This window comes from Tenebrio molitor, chromosome 9 (assembly GCF_963966145.1).
Source record: "Tenebrio molitor chromosome 9, icTenMoli1.1, whole genome shotgun sequence".
In the NCBI taxonomy this organism is placed as follows: Eukaryota; Metazoa; Arthropoda; class Insecta; order Coleoptera; family Tenebrionidae; genus Tenebrio; species Tenebrio molitor.
The window spans coordinates 14465902-14480982 of NC_091054.1; the positions used below are offsets into that span (position 1 = coordinate 14465902).

General features: G+C 36.1%; 7 protein-coding genes across 11 annotated transcripts; 3 read left to right on the top strand and 4 right to left on the bottom strand.

Annotated features, from left to right (window-relative positions):
* Positions 1 to 68: 68 nt before the first annotated feature.
* LOC138138474 (SUZ RNA-binding domain-containing) lies at positions 69 to 1444 on the bottom strand. Its single transcript, XM_069058442.1, has 4 exons — positions 1318 to 1444; positions 1131 to 1189; positions 839 to 1075; positions 69 to 778 (listed from the first exon to the last, which is right to left on the bottom strand). Exons 1-4 carry the CDS (start codon positions 1378 to 1380, stop codon positions 676 to 678), a joined length of 462 nt encoding a protein of 153 aa, XP_068914543.1. The 5' UTR covers positions 1381 to 1444; the 3' UTR covers positions 69 to 675.
* Positions 1445 to 1485: 41 nt separating this feature from the next.
* LOC138138464 (dnaJ homolog subfamily C member 28) lies at positions 1486 to 3671 on the bottom strand. 2 transcript variants are annotated; one of them, XM_069058423.1, is made up of 6 exons: positions 2975 to 3098; positions 2880 to 2918; positions 2690 to 2816; positions 2504 to 2635; positions 2362 to 2454; positions 1486 to 2310 (listed from the first exon to the last, which is right to left on the bottom strand). In XM_069058423.1, exons 3-6 carry the CDS (start codon positions 2795 to 2797, stop codon positions 1558 to 1560), a joined length of 1086 nt encoding a protein of 361 aa, XP_068914524.1. In that variant the 5' UTR covers positions 2798 to 2816; positions 2880 to 2918; positions 2975 to 3098; the 3' UTR covers positions 1486 to 1557. The 2 variants fall into 2 exon arrangements, with proteins under 2 accessions (XP_068914524.1, XP_068914523.1); XM_069058422.1 differs by lacking the exons at positions 2880 to 2918; positions 2975 to 3098 and adding an exon at positions 3492 to 3671.
* Positions 3029 to 10673, top strand: Trp1 (translocation protein 1). 3 transcript variants are annotated; one of them, XR_011162037.1, is made up of 9 exons: positions 3029 to 3165; positions 3668 to 3800; positions 3849 to 4120; positions 4178 to 4365; positions 4416 to 4602; positions 4651 to 4802; positions 4853 to 4926; positions 7537 to 7717; positions 9522 to 10673. XR_011162037.1 is itself a non-coding variant. In XM_069058418.1 (8 exons), exons 1-8 carry the CDS (start codon positions 3130 to 3132, stop codon positions 9524 to 9526), a joined length of 1047 nt encoding a protein of 348 aa, XP_068914519.1. In that variant the 5' UTR covers positions 3029 to 3129; the 3' UTR covers positions 9527 to 10673. The 3 variants fall into 3 exon arrangements, 2 of the variants coding, with proteins under 2 accessions (XP_068914519.1, XP_068914518.1); XM_069058418.1 differs by lacking the exon at positions 7537 to 7717; XM_069058417.1 differs by lacking the exons at positions 7537 to 7717; positions 9522 to 10673 and having other exon boundaries at positions 4853 to 5343.
* On the bottom strand, positions 5299 to 6206 carry LOC138138471 (tetratricopeptide repeat protein 36 homolog). Of its 2 annotated transcripts, XM_069058436.1 has the most exons (4): positions 6067 to 6206; positions 5816 to 6004; positions 5584 to 5759; positions 5299 to 5535 (listed from the first exon to the last, which is right to left on the bottom strand). In XM_069058436.1, the coding sequence occupies exons 1-4, from the start codon at positions 6176 to 6178 to the stop codon at positions 5467 to 5469; spliced, it is 546 nt and encodes a 181-aa protein (XP_068914537.1). In that variant the 5' UTR covers positions 6179 to 6206; the 3' UTR covers positions 5299 to 5466. The 2 variants fall into 2 exon arrangements, with proteins under 2 accessions (XP_068914537.1, XP_068914536.1); XM_069058435.1 differs by having other exon boundaries at positions 5299 to 5759.
* Gart (trifunctional purine biosynthetic protein adenosine-3 Gart) lies at positions 6215 to 9752 on the bottom strand. The gene is made up of 10 exons (XM_069058401.1): positions 9585 to 9752; positions 9288 to 9535; positions 8844 to 9238; positions 8313 to 8787; positions 8036 to 8258; positions 7784 to 7982; positions 7451 to 7702; positions 7196 to 7399; positions 6999 to 7148; positions 6215 to 6949 (listed from the first exon to the last, which is right to left on the bottom strand). The coding sequence occupies exons 1-10, from the start codon at positions 9750 to 9752 to the stop codon at positions 6255 to 6257; spliced, it is 3009 nt and encodes a 1002-aa protein (XP_068914502.1). The 3' UTR covers positions 6215 to 6254.
* Positions 10674 to 10912: 239 nt separating the features above from the next.
* Positions 10913 to 12377, top strand: LOC138138465 (replication factor C subunit 4). Its single transcript, XM_069058424.1, has 6 exons — positions 10913 to 11054; positions 11104 to 11379; positions 11431 to 11824; positions 11883 to 11996; positions 12048 to 12131; positions 12185 to 12377. Exons 1-6 carry the CDS (start codon positions 10948 to 10950, stop codon positions 12269 to 12271), a joined length of 1062 nt encoding a protein of 353 aa, XP_068914525.1. The 5' UTR covers positions 10913 to 10947; the 3' UTR covers positions 12272 to 12377.
* A 470-nt stretch (positions 12378 to 12847) lies between these two features.
* Positions 12848 to 15013, top strand: LOC138138457 (ovarian-specific serine/threonine-protein kinase Lok-like). The gene is made up of 8 exons (XM_069058407.1): positions 12848 to 13166; positions 13276 to 13521; positions 13579 to 13700; positions 13751 to 13876; positions 13928 to 14131; positions 14185 to 14414; positions 14565 to 14742; positions 14793 to 15013. Exons 1-8 carry the CDS (start codon positions 13025 to 13027, stop codon positions 14892 to 14894), a joined length of 1350 nt encoding a protein of 449 aa, XP_068914508.1. The 5' UTR covers positions 12848 to 13024; the 3' UTR covers positions 14895 to 15013.
* The last annotated feature ends 68 nt before the right edge of the window (positions 15014 to 15081 follow it).

A 15081-nucleotide genomic window follows, 5' to 3' on the forward strand; every position in this document is an offset into this window, starting at 1 on the left:
CCAAATCTTTGGCCCCAACAAAGTTTATTCCGAGATGATTGTACGATTATTGCAATAACTTAAAAAAATACAGAAAATATTACGTAATATATTTAAGAATTGCACAACCACAATAAATATAACTTAACATTAATAATATACAATGAGCAAAATTAACACTGCAACTCTTGAAATGATCCAAATCTGATAGTAGTAATAAAATTATCTTATATTATATTTACACATAATCCTATAAAAGATGCAATTCTCCGTCATGGTAATAAATAACATCCAGCCGTAGTTAATTCGAAACACCTAATTTCGATAATTAACAACAGATGTTAGAACAAGTTGTACAAAGCTTAATTATCTTTTCAAACCCATTTACGAAATTATAAAAATTTAAAATATTCTTTGCAAAAGTCTCCTCAGTCAATAACATGTACAATAGTCCTAATCGTACTATTTATAACTATTAACACATTACAACTAAGTTTCATGTTGCACTATATAAAAATTGTACAAGTCTTCGTTACGAGGAGATTTGCAAGGCAATTTTGTGCTTTGTGGCTTAGTCCCCAAATTCACAAACCTATTTAATTCACATATCATGTTATATCACTTAGGTGGGCATGATGGTAAAAGATATGTGATTAATTTAAATTGATGAAAAACACTTAAAGCTATAAAACTGTACTATCTACGTATGTTAAAACCTTTTGTCCCATCTGGTCCTCTTGGCAACCGTATCACATTGTCTAAATCTGTAGAACGAGCTTTACTTGATACTATACTAATTCTGCAAAAAAATAAATTAATCTAATAAAATTCAATTTAAAAAAAATATATATTTAAATACTTTTCTTCTTCAGTTTTTTCTGTCTCTCCTAAAATTCTGAGTCGTGCTTCAGCATACTCTTGTTTCCTTTGTTGAAGTGTTTTCTTAGGTTGAATTACTTTTGAATCAGTGGTGTTATGCAGTTCCTTTGAAGGGCGTTTAAGTATTTTTACAGTGGGTTCTGGAGGCACATACTGAGATCTTAAGGCATCATCTCCGGTTAATACTATTTTAATTGGCTTTGTACTAATGCCATTGCTACAATTATAAAACTCTGTACAAAAAAGTTGTTCAATCTAACGGCAAAGCTTACCTTTTGGTCTCCAGAGACTTGCTCGGCGGTATAATTGACTTAAACTTCTTTTCTAAAACCTAAAAGCAATCCAATTTAGTGGGGATAACCTCAATTCAATTTGTTACTGTATGAAGATTGTAAAATATTTTTATGTCTATTACGACCAGTTTAATCGAAAATTAAACAGATAAAAAGAGTTAATTACATCAGTCTCCTCGATTTCTTCCCAACTTTCTATTACTTCTACTTCTTGTTGCTTGGAAGCCATGTTTTGTCATTTGTCAATTTTCTTTTTATTGACGGTTGGTATTGACAATTTCCCTAGGATTAAGACTAAATGTCTCTGTATGGAATCAGAGAATTAAAATTCAAATTTCAGAAACACCTTATTTTATTTTAATTATTGCATACAACTTATTTACGAATAATTATTTAAAAACTATCGTTACTTTCTAAATATCATTTCTATAAATCCAAACAAATTAAAAGGTTCCGTTTCTACTGGTTTCTCTTCTGCTGGTTTCTCTTTTAAACGTCCCTTCAAATCCTGATTGTGTTGTCCTTTGATTAAAACTTTTTCAGTTTCTTTTTTTAAATCAATTTGTATCATTTGTTTGTCCAGAATTGGAACAACTAAATTAAATTTAGCAATTTTCTTATTAATCTGTTCAGTCAAATTTTCATACTGATTAACAATTTTATTCCAATCGTCATTTCCTTCTGGGCTTAAAGGATACGGATCCAAATAAGATCTCTCGACGGCAAGGGAAGCTCGCAAGTGTTGTATGTCCTCTCTAATTTCTTTGTGTAAAGTGATCCATTCAGGTGTAAATCCGTTATCAATGAGAACCTCGTTCAATTTATGTGTGACAAAATCAACATAAGGATTTCTGTTTTGGTAACTGGGAAGCGGCTTTCCTGAACCCGATAAATTTCTAAATTCACCTCTAGACATGGATTCCTGAATTAAATCTTCAACAAGCCTGTCGAGACCGTACTTCGTTTGAATTTTATGTTTTAGAGGTGTCTTCGTTAGAAGCGCTCCTTCTTCAGCTGATACCTTGGAGATTCGATGCTTAAGAACATTTTCTGCTGCTTGAATTGCCCGAAATTTACTATACTGCTTTTGGCGTTGAAATGGAGTACCAACTCCTATGCCGTCGTAACTTAAATATTGTCTGTGTTGAGGGGCTGTGTGCTGAAAAACACAATTAATCTCTCGTATACAATTAAATTTGCAATAATTAACTTTTATGTCTTGTTCCTGAACCCTGTTATCATCATCTACGCTCCATCGTTCTTTGGATTTTTTATCAATCAAAATTTTGAAAGCTTTGTCAATCTGAAAAGTAGAAATTAATAACTGATTTCTACAGAAAAGTGTAATCAACTTCAGCGAATTTATCTGCATTAGCTTCATTTGTGCCACTGTCAGGGTGGTATCTTTTAACCAGTTTTATATAAGCTTTACGAATTTCTTCTTGGTCGCTGTCTTCAGAAATATTCAAAATTCTATAACACTTCTGGAAAAGTCATCAAGAATTATGCATCAGGATTATGACGTAGATCAGAATCACCTTGTACTCCATCAGTTTTGCAAAACTGCTAACACTTGTGACATTTATTAGAGAAAATGGACGAGGTTTTGTGAGTTTGTTTCTCAGAAGTATTCCCAAAGTGGCCATTATATTTCATAGCAGAAATCTATAAGCATTAACAAAAAATTTGAGATTTGCTCATTTTTGAAAAAAGTCGAAAAAGCTATACCAAGCGAAAACACCGTGTATATATTTTTCGTCAGCAGTCCTAAAATGTGTATTAATCCGTGCGGTTTAAAATGTCATTTTGCATAAATTATATACCAAATAATATATAATTGGTCAATCCAAGCTATTTCATTGTTAAACCAACTCATCAGCTGCTTTACATGAGATCATATGACAACGTAATCACAAACAAAGTCAGTTAACTGTAAAATTTTTGGGAGCACTGACGTCAACAACGTAGAACTGTCAAAATGGCGGAGAAGAAGAGAGGAAAGAAACGCAAAGAGGTAAATTTAACTAGTTTTAGTATTAAATATGATAAAACATTCTGATGCGTTAATATAAAAGATGTGAAGTGTGTTGTCAGTTTATTTGTTGGCGGTTTGTAGATCTTCACTGAGAAAAATTACATCACTGGGGGGGTATTGTGACGAGTTTTTCTCTAGCAATTAGGTGACGTTGCTGTATTTTTCATTTCAGTTCATTTGTCCGTGTTGTTATTAAAACGTGAAGAAAAATACACAGGAAAATTTTCATAACGTCACACAATTGCAACATGTTTTCTAGATACACATTATCTAATTGACATTGATTCTAAGTGAAAAATACAGACCTGGATTCAGTTGCGCTCAAGCTGTTGGTTTTTCCTCTGTATTTTCAGCAATTCCCGTTAATTGTCGTACTCAAAAACGTATTTTTATTTTCTATAAAATGACGTTTTGTTTAGCCAATTAGAGTTGGCAACAATTTTGAATGAAGTTGCATGTATATACAGATTTTGTTTTGCAGGAGTATGTTGCTCCAGGTGGAGGTACCGCAGATAAACCTGCAAAAGAAGAGTTCGCGATTGCTAAATGGATGCGGAAAAATGTTCCCATAAAGAAAACTAAATTCCTGAATCACAATGTTGAATATTTTACAGGTAATATTTTAATGTTTTGTGTAACTTTAGATGAACAGTAATTTTTAGCAAAAAGGGCAGTCGATGCTCTGCTGGAGTCCAAATGGACGCAAGGAGATGAGCCGTTTTTTAAGACGCGGGAAGACATCATCGACTATCTCCATTTAATGTTGGAACACAAATTTTATCACAGGGCTAGGAAAGTTCCAGTTTCTGAATCAGAATTAAAGGGCAAGAAAAAGGATAAGAAGAGCGATTCTGAAGAGAAAGACAAGATCAAAGAAAAGGAAAAAGTTACAGATGCTGAAAGTAGTGTTGTAGAATGGAAGGATAAAGAACAAGTCTGTATTAATTTTTGCACCATTTTTTGCTTGGTTTTATTTTATTTATTTTTATAGCCTGAAAAGGAGAAACGCAAGAAGAAAATAAGATTGGACATGCATAATGATCAAAGATTTGTGGACGGAATGGATGCTTATGTCTGGATTTATGACCCTATACCTTTCCATTATTGGATCTTTGGAACTTTACTCGTTCTTGGAGCCATAGGAGTTTGTCTGTTTCCTCTGTGGCCACCATCTGTTCGGTAAGTGGTCAACTTATGGCATCCCTGAATTTTAACAGATGATGATTTAGGCTAGGAGTATATTATCTGAGCGTTGCTGCTGCTGGTTTTCTGGTAACGATTATCATTTTGGCTGTGATTCGCCTTATAATTTTCTGTCTAATTTGGGTGTGCACAATGGGAAAACATCACTTATGGATTCTTCCAAATTTAACCGAAGATGTCGGCTTTCTTGCTTCTTTTTGGCCACTGTACACTGTAAGTGTAATTTGTGTTGTTGCAACAATTATGATGTATTTCTCGTAGTATGAGTACAAAGGAGATGACACCCTTGTAAAAAAAGATAAAGGAAAAAAGAAGAAAAAAGATAAGGATTCAGATGCTGAGCAAGACTCAGAAGATAAGAATAAAACTGAAGGGGAAAAAGAAAAACCGAGCTTAACCGAATATGGCGATAAGTAAGTAATCGATGGTGTTTTTCTAATAAATTTTATTTTTCTGACCATAGGCACAGTGAGGAAGTTGTTCGCAGTCAAGAGGGCGGCAGTCAAGTCGAGGTTCTTGGAGCGTCAGAAACGGAAAGTGAGTCAAGTCAGCGGTCGAGTACAGGGAAAGATTTTGAAATAGTTGATCAAGATGAGTTTGAATCTTAACCTAAAATTAGTTCGATTAGTTTGCAGTCGCACATTTCCGGTCTGGTGTAGATAATGTCTGTGATCACTTGAAATTTATGTTGTTATTTTTCGTATGGGTGATTGAAGAATTTTTTTTTTTTTTGGTTTATTCATAAATCAAGTGATCACACAGATTTTTTCCTAATTAGTTTCCTATAACAAATTGTATTTTCTCATTTCATGGAACCCTCATAGTTTCATGCTAGTTTAGATTGAGTTTAAGTTGGCATTTATTTTTTTTATTTCTTTTCGTTGTTAGTGACTTGGGAAATTAAAGATCTTCACTGTTTGGTGCTAAAAACTAATAAATTTGCCCATTTATTTATTATTATTTTTAATACATCAATGCATTTAGACGATTTATCCTACCAAGTGTTTTCATATAATTATATTGATATACGAAATAAAGATATTGTATATATAAAATAGTAACGTTTTCACTATGTGATCACAACGTGTCCATAACTTTTCGCAGCATTTGGTTGCAGAGGGCGGCGTAAGGGTTCAGTTCTACCAACTGAAAAGAAAAGTGTAACAAAAGAAAAAGTTCCAAAAATGTACCTACTTGACTTTTCGCAAACTGATTACCCATCTGGGCTGCAATTTCAAAATCTTCCCTAGCTAACTCGAATCTGGATTCTCTTCTGTGTAAAGTACCTCTCTGACAGAGAGCTTGCGACAGAGTCTTTTTCTGAATGGTTCCGGCAAGTTCGATAGCTTTAGTCAAATCGTCGAAAGCTTCTAAAACGTTCAATTCAAAATTTATCGTCGCGATTTTACAAATTTTGTAAGATCACCTGAGAATTTCTTTTGGAATTGATAGACGTGAGCTCTGTTGTTGTATATCGACGCTCTGTTCGGCGTAATTTTTAGAGCTTCAGTCAGTGTGGAAAGAGCTTCATCGAGTTTTCCATTTTCGGCGAGTTTGATTGCTTCAATTTCCATTTTCTTGGTTTTTTCAATTTCCGGGGTATCCTCCTCAACATCTTGTGAAAGTGCACCAACACGCAGTTCAGAAGAGCAAGAACAAATCGAACTTATCACTTACCTTGCAACTTAGACGCATCTGTCACATCACTGAAGGGTAAGTTGGGGTAGAGAACCGAATTCAAAATTGCTTCGTCATGTTCACTTAACTCGGTCATTTTCACAAATATCATGAATCGTAAGATAAAAACAATTTAAATCAAAACACATTTGTAGTAAAACTGGTTTATTTACATATTAAAGGTCAAGTTACACCGTCCATAGTAATCTGTCATTGGGTCCTATCTTTACCTTGTCATTTGCGACCAATTCCAAAGCTCGCGGAAAAGCTTTATGTTCGGCGACTTTTATCCTTTCTGTTAACGTTTCTTCGGTGTCGTCTACGTACACCGGAACTGCTTCTTGCACAATGATGAGGCCGCCGTCGACCGTTTCGTCGACGAAGTGTACAGTGCAACCGCTCACTCTAACTCTAGCTTCGACGGCTTGTTTCTGTGCGTGCGTCCCCTTAAATAGGGGAAGAAGCGCTGGATGAACGTTAATCAGCTTCCCTTTCCACTTGGATGTAAATTCGCCGGTCAGAATCCGCATAAATCCCGCCAAACAAACAATTTCGACACCCGCTCCAACCAACTCGTTGTGAAGTGCTTTGTCAAAATCTTCCCGGTTGGGGAAATTCCTGTGACTTATCACTTTCGTTGGAATGTTTGCGCGCTCTGCCCTTTTTAGTCCTTCAACATTGTCTTTGTTTGATATCACCAAAACAATCTCCGCACCGATGTTTGACGTTTGAGTGGAATCGATCAAAGCTTGTAGGTTGGTACCACTGCCAGATATCAACACGCCCACTCGTTTTTTCGTCGAGATTCTCGACACAAGACTTGGTACAAATGGTTTCATTTTCATTTCCATTACATTGGAGAAATTTCTTATCACGACTTGTTCTAAAAATATAGTTTGATGATGGCGGCACGAATCACCAAAAAATATTACCGTCTGTTTTCTTCATCACTGAACCAATCGCTACAGCTCCATGGGGCGCTACAATTTTTATCACTTCTTGTTCGTCTTTTTTGTCAACAATTAAAACTCCTCCAACTCCACAATTGAATGTTCGCAACAACTCAGCTTGATTTACGCCACCTATTCGGCAACGTTAATTTTGCCCGCGCATTTATGGAACAACTTACCTGCAGTTGCAAGCCATGGGAATACTGGGGGGATGTCCCACTTTTGGGCGTCCAATTCGACCCCCAAGTCTTGCGGTAAAATACGCGGAATGTTTTCGGTTAAACCGCCGCCGGTTATGTGTGCGAAAGCTTTCACTTTTCCCGTTTTGACAGCGGGAATGACAGCTTTCACATAAATTTTAGTCGGTTTTAACAATTCCTCCCCTGTGAATTAGATTCTTGTAAATTACATTAATTACATTTGTGTTTACAAACCGAAACTTTTTGCGGTTTTACTAAATGGGGCTCTATCTTTATAACTGACTCCTGCTAATTTCATGATTTTTCTAACTAAACTGAAGCCATTACTGTGAACACCTGATGATGGTAAGCCTATTATGACGTCACCGGGTTGGATGGACTGAATTCGGGGCATCAGTTGTTCGCGTTCTACTGCTCCGACGGCAAAACCGGCAACATCGTACTCTCCAGGGGGATACATGTCTGGCATTTCTGCAGTTTCTCCCCCTTTAATTAAATCAAGTGAGTGACAATATCTGTGTTGTGTTAATAATTTATTCGTTTTGATTAAACGTATTCATAACTTACCGATTAGTGAACATCCCGCTTGACGACACCCGTCAGCAACTCCATTTACAACTCCTTTAGCTACTTCCACGTCCAAATGACCGCACGCAAAGTAATCCAAAAAGAAAAGAGGTTCTGCACCGTGAGCCAAGACGTCGTTAACGCACATCGCAACCAAATCAATGCCGATCGTGTTATGGATTCCCATTTCTTGAGCAATCTAAATTAAGAACACGTCAGTCACAACATTGTGAAACTTTTTTTTATTATTACTTTGAGTTTAGTCCCAACTCCATCCGTTCCAGAAACTAGTAATGGATCTTTGTAACCTGCAGCTTTGACGTCGAATAAACCGCCAAATCCACCGAGACCTCCCATTACTCCCGCCCGATTGGTAGATTTTGCCACTGGCTTAATATGGGAGACCAAGTCGTTACCTGCTACAATATCTACACCACTTGCCTTATATGTTAATTGGCCACTTTGTAAAATCGCTCTAAAACCCACAAGATGACAAATATAAGTGATCATAACCTTCCAAAAACTTTACCTTGCAACTCCTTTCTGAGCAATGTCTCGTCGATATTGCTTCCCATCGAATTTTATCACTTCACAAGCTTTAGTAGCTTGAGCTGCTGCAAGTGCCAGCTGCGGTGCTAGAGACACAGCGATTAAAACTCGACCTCCGTTTGTTACCAAATTGTTGTTGTTTAATGCTGTGCCACAATGGAAAACCACATGACTGGTCCTCACACTAACTTCTTCAATTCCTGTGATGACTTGACCTTTACTTGACGTTTCAGGGTAACCTCGCGACGCCATCACTACACCAACTGCGCTGAGGTTACTCTTCCAAGACAGATTAATTTGATTGAGAGTTCCTTCGCAACAAGATTGTATTACTGTGTACAGATCTGACTCTAATAATGGAAGAATAACTTCAGTTTCTGGATCTCCAAATCGACAATTGAACTCGAGGACTTTGGGCCCTGACGGTGTTAACATCAAACCTGCATACAACACTCCTAGAATCAGATTATAAGATTATTTGACTCTCACGCCCCCTGGTGGTGTCACACACCAACAAATTTTATTTTCTCCTTTTTGAATCCATTAACAACGCGTTGCAAGACATTGTTTTGCACAAATTCAAATTGTTCTTGACTGAGGAGAGGGCAAGGACAATATGCTCCCATGCCCCCAGTGTTGGGGCCTTGATCGTTATCTAGGATCCTCTTATGATCTTGCGCTGGCAGCATTGGTTTTACAACGTTACCATCACAGAATGCCAGAACTGACACTTCTTCACCTTCAAGAAGTTCTTCAATTACGACAGTTTCTCCAGCAGTACCAAACTTCTGCTGGGTCAAAATCTCATCAACTGCATCACATGCTTGTTGTTTGTTTGCTGCAACTACTACACCTTTTCCTGCTGCTAAACCACTAGCTTTAACCACCAATGCTGCAAACCCAGCACTAAAACAATTTTATTGCAGTGACATGTTAAAATAATTTGGGAACTGACTTGTTGATAAAGTTTTTGGCTTGTGTAGCGTCATTAAACGCTTGCCATCTCGCTGTTGGTATGTCGTTCTTATCCATAAACGCTTTGGCCCAATTTTTGTCTGATTCAATTTGGGCCCCATTTTTCGATGGTCCAAATACAGCTATGTTATTTGCCAATAAAGCGTCAGCAATTCCGTTTGCTAAAGGGTCCTCAGGTCCCACAATAACCACTGAGACGTCGTTTTTTTTACAGAATGAAGACACTTCCTAAAAATTATTTTAAATGACAACGTGTTGACATGCAACATAACCTCACCTTGAAATCTTTGATGTTGATGGCCACGTTTTGTGTTTTATCCACCTGTTGAATCGCGTAACTCCCGGGGGCGGCAAAAATGTTTTTGACAAAAGAGCTCTGTGCAATTTTCCACACGATAGCATGTTCGCGACCGCCACTTCCTATAACGAGTACGTTTTTCGACATGGTAATTTGTGGCCCCGGTGCTGTGAGCAAGTCAAAAATGGAGTCACTATTGTAAAGAGAAACTTTTCAAAGATGTTTTGCTAGCGTCATTATATTGTAGAACCAATGAAGAAGGAGCTGGTGATAACCTTAGAAGATAATGAAGACCCCCCTGGGTAGGTTTTGTCGTTAACAGTTGATAATAAACGATAATAATGGGATAAACAAGGACACAAAGGTCATTGTAGGCATATGCAATATACGAACAGAAAAATAAATTTCTTTCGTCAATATCATGTGAAAGAAAGTTACTGATAAAGAAAGCAATAACAATTTTTGTTTCACAATTAAAAGTTATACGCCATTTTTTCCCTTCATTTGTGAGTTCTAAATCGTTTAAGGTTTATACTAAACTGTAGAACAACAATAAACAATAAACTTTCGCAAAAATTCGTCCCCTAAAGGCAGTCGTCCTACAAGAAAAAGAGAAAAAACAGTATTATTTTTCCAAAAAAAAAAAGTTCGCCATCTTTCTTATAATTTTGAATTTGCCTGCCCAACTCTGCGGAAAAAATAGTCATTATAAAGTAACCGGTATCGCTAACTTTTATTATCTATTGAATGAACTAAGTAGCTCTTGACATTTAATTCTGAAAAGTAAGAATTTCAAAAGAAGTGAACAATAAGGAAGTTATATTGAGTGAATGTAGTAACTTCTTTGGAACATAAAGACCAGAAATTTATCGAAAAGATTCGTGCGAGTTTCTCTTCGAAGTTCCTATTACTGAATTAAAGCTGAATTTTTTTAAATTCTTCGAAGTAGTTAATGATAATGAGCGCTCGTTTTAATTAGTTTTAATTTAGGGGTTAAAAGATTCCTCGTTTTCGGCCATTTTGTGACAAACCGAATGTCAAATTTTGGCGGGGGGTTGGGCCAATCCACGGCCAATCCAAAAAAATGAAACCCATTCTATAGAGATTTCTTCGATTTCTTTTTTTCTGCCAACATATTTCAACAGGTTCAGGTGGTGAATTTTTGATTTTGAAACAAATAATCCAACAAAAAATAAAATAATTCTTTCGGGAGCTTTCGTGTAAGATCGAATGATGTTCGATTACTTCCGGCATTTTAAATAAATACTGCTACTGATTCCCGCCATATGTTCCCGCGGTTTTCTCGGTACAAATTATAAGTATTTAACTGCGAAACAGCATAATGCACTCATTTCTGAAGTCGGGAAAGTTGGATAACAGTGAAAAGGCAGGCCCTTCGTCATCAAAATCTTCAAAGAAGTCGAAACTGGTTCCATGGGTGGAAAAATAGTAACCTGACATAACCTCAAAACAATTTAAGTTAAAGATGTGTTTGTAGTCGCCCCCGAACCGTATCGGACGTCGTAGAACAAAGAGATGCCGTTTCGGTTTTACAACAATGCATTACAGGTGCCGATCTGCCTAATTTATTGTTCTATGGACCTCCAGGCACAGGTAAAACTAGTACGATTCTGGCAGCCGCCCGACAGCTGTTTGGAGACTACTACAAAGATCGCATCCTCGAATTGAATGCCTCCGATGAACGAGGGATTCAAGTAATTAGAGACAAAGTGAAAACTTTTTCCCAACTAACAGCCAGTGCTACTCGCCCAGAGTAAGTTCTCTGTCTGTTAACAATTGCATAAAATAATTTGAATCCTTTTAGTGGTAAACCTTGTCCACCATTTAAAATAGTTATTCTTGATGAAGCAGATTCCATGACTCATGCAGCACAGGCTGCTTTGCGGAGAACCATGGAGAAAGAAACAAAATCTACACGATTTTGTTTGATCTGTAATTATGTGTCAAGGATTATAGAACCTCTGACATCAAGATGTACAAAATTTCGGTTTAAACCCCTCAATGAATCTATGATACTTGAGAGGTTGAGTTTCATATGTAAAGAAGAAAATGTTAAATGTGATGATAAAACTTTGAATACTTTGGTTGAAATGAGTGGTGGAGACATGAGAAAGGCCATAACTTCCCTGCAAAGCTGTGCCAAGCTGAAGGGAAGTGGAAACCCAATCAGTATAGAAAATGTATTGGAAGTCACTGGTGTAGGTTTTATATATTTATTTTTTAAGTCAATGTGTTTAAAATATTGTTTTCTTATAGGTTGTTCCAGACCATTGGCTAACAGAATTTTTAGATGTTTGTAAATCAAAGAATTATAAAGACCTTGAGGAGTTTCTGAGGAAAATGATGTTTGAGGCATATGCAGCATCTCAAGTAATACTAGTAATTTTATAAACTTTAAAGATAAAAAGTAATTATTTGTAGATTTTGGAGCAGTTGAATGAATTTCTAATAAATTTTGATGAGCTTACTGATAAACAAAAGTCACTTATTGGTGAAAAATTAGGTGTAAGTTATTTTCTTTTAAAACTGATCTTTGCATAGATTCTGTGAATTTTTAGGAAGTGAGTTTCAAGACTCAGGATGGAGCCTCAGAATATATACAGTTACTGGATTTGGGATGTTGCATCATTGGAGCATATGCTTAGTGACGGTTATATTTTTTCTTGTAAAAATATTTTGCGGAAATGAGATTTTTTTGATAAATACATTGTAACGAAACAAAGTGTTTTAATATAATGAAATATAAACATTTGTGACATGTGTATTATTTCTCATAAACACATTAACATTCTGTACCAGAAGGTAACAAATCAAACATAATTATCAATTGCAACAGGTCTAGAATTGTGAGACGCGTCATAGCTGGTTCTACGCTACTCTAAAATTCTAAATAAAGTATCGTCCGATTCGACTATATCAATGTGATTTTAAGCAGACTTTTTTATTTATTTAAAAAATTATTGCCCATCGAGACTTGTATTTTTACAAACTTCAAAAACCTTTGCACATTGTTTGTGGAAGTGGACGTTTTATTGTGATTACTGATTAGTTTTGATTTTTCAGTGTTTTTTTGTTATCATTTTCTTATGTAATTACATTTAAAGGCGATTAATCTATTCAATTCTTGGCGCCACGACATTGTGTAAAAATTCTTGAAATAAATTTGAATAGTCGCGCCTTTTCGCACGTGTTTCCTCAACCAATCAGATTTGAGATTTTCGCGGTTTTTGTTTCATCCAATTCAATATGTCTACCACACTGAAACTGTAAATACGATTACGTATTCCGTTTATTCTCTTTTTTTTATATAGTGATGTCCACTTTTTACAATTATTCATTTTTTTACAACCGTCTATTACGTTCTTCGGGCTTATTAGTTTTTTTAAATTAAATCAGCAATGGATCTCGAACTGGATTTACCAGAAACTCAGACCCAGGAAGATTATATTGAAGGGACTCAGGAACTGGAGGCTGAAGTCGAAAATACGTTAAGACCATGGGGCCGATTCTGTGCCTGCATGTCTACTTTGGTATCTATCGGTGAGTGTCAGTAGCTACTTATGGATTGAATGTTAACATGCACAAATTTACATTCAACTTTCCTAAGACTTGTAAAAGCATTATCGCAAGAGTTTTGTCAACATTTTAGATTTATTTCATTCGTCGTACACATTTGGAAGGGCGCCGAGCTGTGACATTGTTGTTGGTTCACAATTCACAGCTCACCTGAATATTAGTAAACAACATTTTCGGGTGATCAAAGAAAATGAAATGGTTTATATTATTGACTTAAGTAAAAACGGGACATTTGTAAATGGATCCAAAATCGGTAGAAACCAAAAGCTAATTATACATAATAATGATGAAATAGCTGTCGGACAACCTAACGTTAAAGGTAGCAAAAACAATTTTTCTGAGATAGAAAAATGTGACTTATTTATTTTATTTGTAGTGTACATGTTTAATTGTAACATAAATTATGATAATGCACCTCCTGAAGTAAGAAGAAAATATTTTATCTCAAAGGTACTTGGACAGGGGGCTTTTGGAGAAGTTAGATTAGCGCTAGATAAGGTTTGTTGTGGGTATTTTAAGTATGTAGTCAGTAAAAATGTGAATTTTAGCGTACTTTCGAACAGTATGCGATAAAAAAAATTACCAAAGGGAGGTCAAGCACTAGAGTGATAGGCCAAGCGAGTCATCCGCAAAAAATCAAAACGGAAGTCGAGATTCTGAAATCATTGTCCCATGTAAGGAATGTGTACAGGCTTAACTGGTAAAACAAACACAAACTTTTGCAGCCCTTCATCATTAAGATGAGAGAAGTGTTCGAGACTGATGACAGTGTATTTTTAATTTTGGAGTACATGAAAGGCGGGGAGCTTACTGGTAGAATCCTTTCAGCCACTCCATTTCCCGAGAGTGAAGTGAAATTTATTTTTTATCAAATAATGTTAGGAGTTCGCTATCTGCACGCCAATGGGGTCACACACCGGGACCTTAAAGTAAACATTAAAAAAAATCTCTACTAATGTCACTATAATATTGGTGGTTGTAGCCGGAAAATGTGTTGCTCCATTCAGATGGTTTATATCCTCTTGCCAAAATTTCGGACTTTGGATTAAGCAAAATTATGGAAAATATTAGCGCGATGGAGACTACATGTGGTACCATCGCGTATGTGGCTCCAGAGGTACTAAATCATTTAAAGCGCTACAACAAACAAGTGGACGTTTGGAGCTTAGGAGTGATACTTTTCTACATGCTCAGCAAGACACTGCCGTTCACGTAAGTTACTTTTTTGTTTGTAAAAAAAAAGACAAAGTGATTGGTTCAAATTAAAATTATCAAACAACAAAGTGTAAAGGTAAAGTACTCATGACTCTGCTAACAAACAGCGTTGTCTGCATTTTTATATAAAACAATTTTAATTTATAGGGGACCTGATAGAATTGCAATAAGCCGCAAAATACTTAAGGGGGAAATACTTTGGGATGCCAAGTCTTGGAGGGGGGTCTCCATGACTTCCAGGGATCTAGTTAGACAGATGCTGACGGTGGACCCAAATGCACGTATTTCTATAGAGAGAATTTTAGATCATAAGTGGATTGCGGAGGTACATTAATTTTTTAAATTGTAAATGAAAATAAAACGGTGTTTTTCTAGGACGTTGCAATGCAATATAATGTAAACCAATTGTTGTCAACTTCGGGACAGTCTGTGTCTTCTGATGAAGAGCCAGTTCCTAAAAGAGCGCGGTTGATTTAAACCTGCTGGACGTAAGTTTTTGATATACATGACAAATGTGCCAATTTTGTGCCAAATGTGCATTTATGTATATATTTATGTATTATTCTACCAAATGTATTAAATTTATTTGTTTTGTTTTTGTTATTACTTTATTTTACGGTAGGTTAAGTTGCCAGTGATTAACTACTTACATGTTTCATAAGTA